At 34.4% G+C, this 6,658-nt stretch overlaps 1 protein-coding gene across 1 annotated transcript; it reads right to left on the reverse strand.

The window, feature by feature from the left end:
- Positions 1 to 4,257: 4,257 nt before the first annotated feature.
- On the reverse strand, positions 4,258 to 5,172 carry LOC308677222 (olfactory receptor 14C36-like; the record flags this gene model as incomplete). The annotated part of the gene is made up of 1 exon (XM_081343438.1): positions 4,258 to 5,172. One exon carries the CDS (start codon positions 5,170 to 5,172, stop codon positions 4,258 to 4,260), a length of 915 nt encoding a protein of 304 aa, XP_081199564.1.
- Positions 5,173 to 6,658: the final 1,486 nt, after the last annotated feature.

The raw sequence follows: 6,658 nt of genomic DNA on the forward strand, positions 1-6,658 counted from the left end.
GAAAGGAAAGAAACGTATTAGTTAAAAAATTCATCCCTCTAAAAGTAGTATATTCCGAAGTTTTTCTATTTCTTTAGCCATATTCAAACAAATGCTTCTTTTTAAAGTATTCTCTCTGATAAGTCCCATCATCTATTTTCTTAGTTTCCATTTTAATAATAATAATAATAATAATAATAATAATAATAATAATAATAATAATAATAATAATAATAATAATAATAATAATAATAATAATAATAATAATTTAATTTTTATACCGCCCTTCTCCCGAAGGACTCAGGGCGGTGTACAGGGCAATACAATAAAATACAATATATAAAAATTAAAAGAAATATTAAATACAATAGCCCAATTCAATAGGTTAATACAAAACATTAAAATACCCCTAAACCCATCAGACCAGGCCGGCTTGTTCAAATAAATATGTTTTTAGGTCACGTCGGAAGGAGCGAAGGTCGGGAGCCATCCGGAGCTCCACCGGTAAACGGTTCCAAAGGTCTGGCGTGCCCACAGTCAGACCTCTGGTCAGTGCCTTTCTTAATCGATGTATTTTGTTGCCTCATTTGTTTCTCTGTAAAGTACTTTTTCTCATCTTTTTTCCTATCTTCAAAGTTGCTTGGGTGCATTAAAATATAAGTTATCTGATCTCCCACTTGAATTAAATCATGATTTTTTATTTTATATGGTTCCATCTTTAAGTCTCTATCCTCAAAATTATGTTTGGTTATCTCTGCTGTATTTTCCTGAGAAATTTCTTGGAGTAAAATTAAATTGGAGATAAGTTGATTCATACTTTCAAAGTTGTTCTGTACTTCTTTTTAGTTTAAAATCATTGGCCTTTGAAATAATTGCCGCTTATCATATATTTCCTCTTGTGAAGTATTCATTGCCTCAGGTTTGTTAGTCTCACTTTATTTACACACCTGTGTTTATTGAGAACTTTGAAGGTTAGAGATGAAAATTAGTCCTCTAATAATCCTCACCCACCAGTAGATGGCAACATTTGTTCATTTTTCAAATCTTTCTAGCCTTTTCTCTCTCTAAAGCAGACATGTCAAACTCGCGACATCATGTGACGTTGCGCGACATATCAGAACTTTTTCCCCATTGCCAGAAATGGGGTGGGTGTGGTTTCTTCGTGACGTGTCTGGCCCGCAGGCCGGCAGTTTGACACCCCTGCTCTAAAGGGTAAGTTTCACCAGGGGTAGAAACCCCCTCCTCCTTTTTTTGGAGATCTCTTATTCTGGGGACTTTCTTCTTCAGGAAAATAGGTAGAATATAGAAAATCAATATTCTTACCCAGATTCAAATGTACAGTTTAAAATCAGCTTAAAGTAGAGCTTGTGACTTCCATTGTTTGCAGCTATAGTTAGACATAGGAATTAGCTAGCCTTTTCTTCTGTTGGTTTCTGGAAGACTTCTTCTGGACTGTTCGGGGAGACTGCCATCTTTCCTAAGGTCCTGGGATTTTCTTCCTTCATTCCACCTCTCTGGGGTGGATTCTGGCCCCTTAGGGTCCCCAAACAGAAAGAAATCAGCCGAAAGGCTCGGCATTCTGAATCTTCTGACTGCTTCGCTGTAAACAGGAACAGGAAGTAAAAATATTGTTTTTTATTAACTTCAGAAAATAGGCAAAAGATGGAAGTTATGTATATATGCCATCTATAAAGAACCAGTTGGAATAAAGACTGGGATAATGGCCCATTTGTTTGCATTTTGGAAACTTGAGAAGACTACTTGTTTTGACAGCAGCATTGATGTTATATATTTAATTTCTTTTTAACTATTTATATCTTTAAGTTAGGTGGGTGTTTGTTTTTATTTTTATGGCATTTTATATTGTTTTTTATCAGCTTTATGTTCCATGTACTGTAATACACAGCAGTCTTTTGATTTCGATGAGGCAGAAAAAAATGATAAATAAAATAAGGAAATAAGTAATTTCTCATCTATTTTCTTGCTTCAGGTTTCATTCTTGCATACACACCTGATTTCTTGAGAGAATATCAATTTTGTTTTCAGGTAGCAGAGTTAATTCACCCAACAATGTCAAACAAAGTGTGCCTGCAAAATGTGTTTTTCAAAAGAGGAGAATACAAAAGAGCCATCTGAATTGATCCCAGAATTTTTATCAAATCCAGGGTTCTAAGATTCAAGAGTGAAACTGATACCCAGGGATCATGTTTTGTTGCTTCCAAACTCAGGCACCCTGAATTTTGTGTGGAGCTGATAGATCCCTGAACTTTAAATCCAGATCCAGATTCAATTCAAGTACCATTCAGATCCCTGAATTTGAGAGACTTTTATCTTTGTAAAGAGGCTATTTGCAAATCTGAAAATATAAATTATCAATTTAGGCAAAACAAAAAATATTATTAATGGGTGGGGGAAAGCTCAATTTTTTTCATAGGCTACAGAAATCAATCTATTAATAGAGAACATATGTATTAATATGTATGTACATGTATTTTTTTAATATGTATGTATTCTACATTAGAATACATACATATGGTATATTTGATGCATCAGAAAGCAAGTGATTAAACAATGAAAGACAATGTTTACCTGAGAATCTCACAAGACAAAACATAGATTCTAGATAACCTCCTAAAGTAGTAAAGTTATAGGTTTCCCAGCTGAGTTTTTATCTTTCTTAAAAGTTGAAAGTGTATTCAAGAATTTTCAGAATATGCACTGTATTGTATAGTTTCTGAAAAAGCTAATTGTCACATAAGAAAACAAAAACATGCTTATATATAGTTAAAAAGAGACTAGATTGAGATATTAAAAGTGCTAATATCACCTTTTAAAATGCTAATAATGAAGGCTAAAATGTGAGGCCACAACCTGAGCTTGTGCATTGTTTAAAGCAAGAGAATAGGAGTAACCCAGGCTGCAGCTAACTGTCACTCCTCAGAATGTTGCTGCAGCTGATGGTCACTACTTGGAATGTTTATTCTGTTGCTAGGCAAATAACTTAATAGAACCTCTGTTCTATTCTCTTTTCCACTGGATCATGACATTGATCACAAATTTTCCCAACGACCAACTCTCCACAACCTTTCCACCACTGAAAAGGTATAATAATCATTTACTGGAAATTAATTACATTAGACATTACGGCAAAATCAGAGTGACTAATTTTGTCTCTAGCATCAAAGAAGTAGAGTAGAAATCTCTTTCTAAGCACATAGGCCGCAGTAGCATGTGGATACAAAGTAATCTCCTCATGTTGTTGTATGTGGGAATTTGAGATACATGTATAATGGAAGCTGTTGGGTGATGATAGTCCAAAAAGGTAACCAGAAGTCAAAGATTAACATTTAATCATTCTTACTTCTGTCACTGGCCTGAAATTTACTGAAATAAATCCAGGTACCTGTTTCATTCAAGGCCCTCTGAAACTAGCACAAGCCATCCAACTCATCAAGAGGGTAGTTGGACAAATGTGGACAGGCCATGGCAAATATGGCTTCTTAAGAAACAGGTATAGATTATTTTCTTCAATGGAGGCAGCATCACCTCCTCCCACAATGAGGCAGTAATAACTGTTTAGACCACTAAATAACTTATTTTAAATGCAAAATGTTTTATTTATGATCAAAGAAATTAATTCTATTTCCACAGTTTTAAAACTGTCTTCCACTGGCTCATAGGAACAATGCATTCCAGCTAATTATTTCAAAACAGATTATGTAAATTTTATACATTTTCATTATTGATAAAAAATACATTGATAGCTTAAAACCTACTTAGTATTGAAGAATGTAAGAGACAGCAATGACATCAGAACTAGAGACAAGTGCTTAAGAAATGTCCAGAAATAAATTTATATAAAATTCAAAATTTACAAAATTTTGAAAACTGCTATATCAGAACTAACCTGAGTCAGAGTAATAATGTTATTAAATAAAACTTAGGCAGGTCTACTCTTCTTCATCCATTTTTAAACTGAGAATTTCTGTAGATTAGATATATAATTTACCTATGAAAAAATCAAAAGGGCATATCTTGCTAGATTTTCTCTCACCTTCCCTCCACCTCTACCTGACTGAAATGGTAATGATTCAGGATAAGGAATTGTAGTTTGACAGATTAAGTGCTAACATTGATCTGAAAGGACACGATGAGACTCTACCTATATTCAGCTGTGTTTCTCTTCGTAACTAGTTTTCCTTTCAATGAAAAGTGAAGGCAAAGACATATAAAGTTTAATTCAAAAGAATCAAATAAAAAGATAGGTGAAGGAAAATGTCAGAATCTCCACTGTTTAGATAGGACAAGTTTGATATTGTTATTTCTCATGCTATAGATGATGGGATTAAACAGGGATGGAACTATGGAATATAGAATAGTGAATGTTAAATCTAAGTAAGATGGGGTGTTAGAGGGAGGTCTCAGGTAGGCCAAGCATGAAGTTACCAAAAACATAGAAAAGATTATAAGGTGGGGAAGACAAGTGGAAAAGGCTTTCTGCCTTCCTTTTACAGAACGGATTCTCAACACTGCCTTGAAGATCATGGCGTAAGATATAATAACAAAAGTAAAACAACCTAGTCCTGCAGTGGCACTGATCACAAGAACTCCAACCTCAACTAGATTGAATCCAGTGCAAGGTAATTTTAACAAGTGTGGAATTTCACAGAAAAACTGGTTGATAACATTAGAACAGAAAGGGATGGAAAAGGTACCAGTAGTGTGCAACATTCCATACAATACACCTGTAACCCCCACCAAAATCACTATTTTGATGCAGGCTTTCCAATTCATCATCATTTCATAGTGCAGTGGATGGCAAATGGCGACATATCGATCATATGCCATGACTGTCAGGAGAGACATTTCAAAAGCTTCAAAGGAGATAAAGAGAAAGATTTGAGCAACACAACCAAAGTAAGAGATTTGTCGGGTATCCATGAGAGAATTTACCATGGATTTGGGGACAATGACTGAAACAATGCCCAAATCTTGCATAGCCAAATTCATTAGAAAGAAGTACATGGGACTGTGCAGTTGATGGTTAAAAGCTATTACAGAGATAATGAGAAAATTTGCTGTTGCAGTTGCCAGGTATAATATGAAGAATAAGAAGAAATGTAGAAGCTGCAGTTGCCGATTTTTTGAGAATTCCAGCAGCAGAAAGTAGGAAACAGTGGTTTGATTCTCCATGCTTAATTTGCAACATACCTACAAGGAAGCACAAGCAAGAGAGATTATTAGAGGAAAAGTATGTACCTATGCCATGTCTTGATCTGCAAAAATATATATATAAAACTAGACATTATATACATACTAAAATTATTACGATGCTTGAAGATGGGGACTCTCCAAAAGCAAATACTGTATATGATGGACTTGCACTCACTCACAGGTTCATAAAGAGGTACAGTGAGAGAGGCACACAGACAGAGGCAGAATAGTTTTGGAGAAAAACAGAGCTTTTCTACTTAAGTTTAAGTCCTACTAAATTCTGTCATACAATTGATATCTCTTCTTTGAAACTGTATAGTACCTCTGGTTAGCTCATATGCTTATGCTTTTGGACTATGTAGCATCTGTTTCTTTATCTGGTCCATCTTGTGCTGCTGTCATTTTTTGATTAAAGTAACAGGAGATTTGAGGAATAAGGAAGATACTTTAATAAATCCTATCCCCTAACCAATTTGAGCATTAAGAAAGAGTAAAGCTCAGTTGAAATTGGCTTTCTTCCATCTCTATCTGCAAACGTTCCAAGCACCAAATGAAGTGAAATATCCATTGTCACTTTTTATTAGAATGGTTCTATTTATCTACTAAAGTTTGATCTAGTAGGCAAAATTTACTGACCAAATACTGTTTATTTGGACTAATAATTAAGGAATTTGGCAATTGATCCTCACTGGTACTTTTCAAGCAGAGGCTGGATAACCATATTTTAAAGCTACTTTTATTTGGATTTACATATGGATCAGAGAATTGGATTTAACAGTCTAAATCACTAGCTCCATTTTTGGAATGATTTTTCAATTCTTCAACTCATATATTTCTCAATTATTTTACAGTTTATTATTTATATTATTTTATTGTAGTATAGAAATGTGCTGCATTAATGGTGTGCTTAAAAGATGATTCCCTGACAAACCATTCACTGATAAGCTTTGTTCTAGGTATATGCATTCTTGAATTTTTCATAGGCATGATTCATTTCCTCTGTCGCTATAAAATTAAAATCTTTCTACCAAATATTATCATAGTATGAGTTTTTGCCTCACAATTTTAACTAAAAATTAGATTGACCAAGTTTTGAAATAACCATTATTTTTCAAAGGTGAACATACCTTTGAGTAATTTGACTCAAATATTTGTCAACAACCAGACAATCTACTCTGTTGGGTCATTCTTCCTTCCATGTATAATACTGTATAGGCTTCCACAGATTTCCCTTGCCTCATGACCCTTTGGAAAGCCCTAGTCCTCCTTGATTAACTCATAGAAGTATCTGCCACTTAGCCGGGGAGGTGTAATTTCCTTACTCAATTCTTCAATGGCTTCAACAACAGGAAAGCTTCTAATATACTGCCTTCACTGGAAAAGGTCTTAAAAACTGAGGAAATTTTTAGGGATGTTTCATCCTTGAAAATAACCCATATTGAACTGTAAAGTACAGGTAAATCTC

The sequence above is a fragment of the Vipera berus genome, assembly GCF_964194415.1.
Source record: "Vipera berus genome assembly, chromosome: Z".
NCBI lineage: Eukaryota > Metazoa > Chordata > Lepidosauria > Squamata > Viperidae > Vipera > Vipera berus.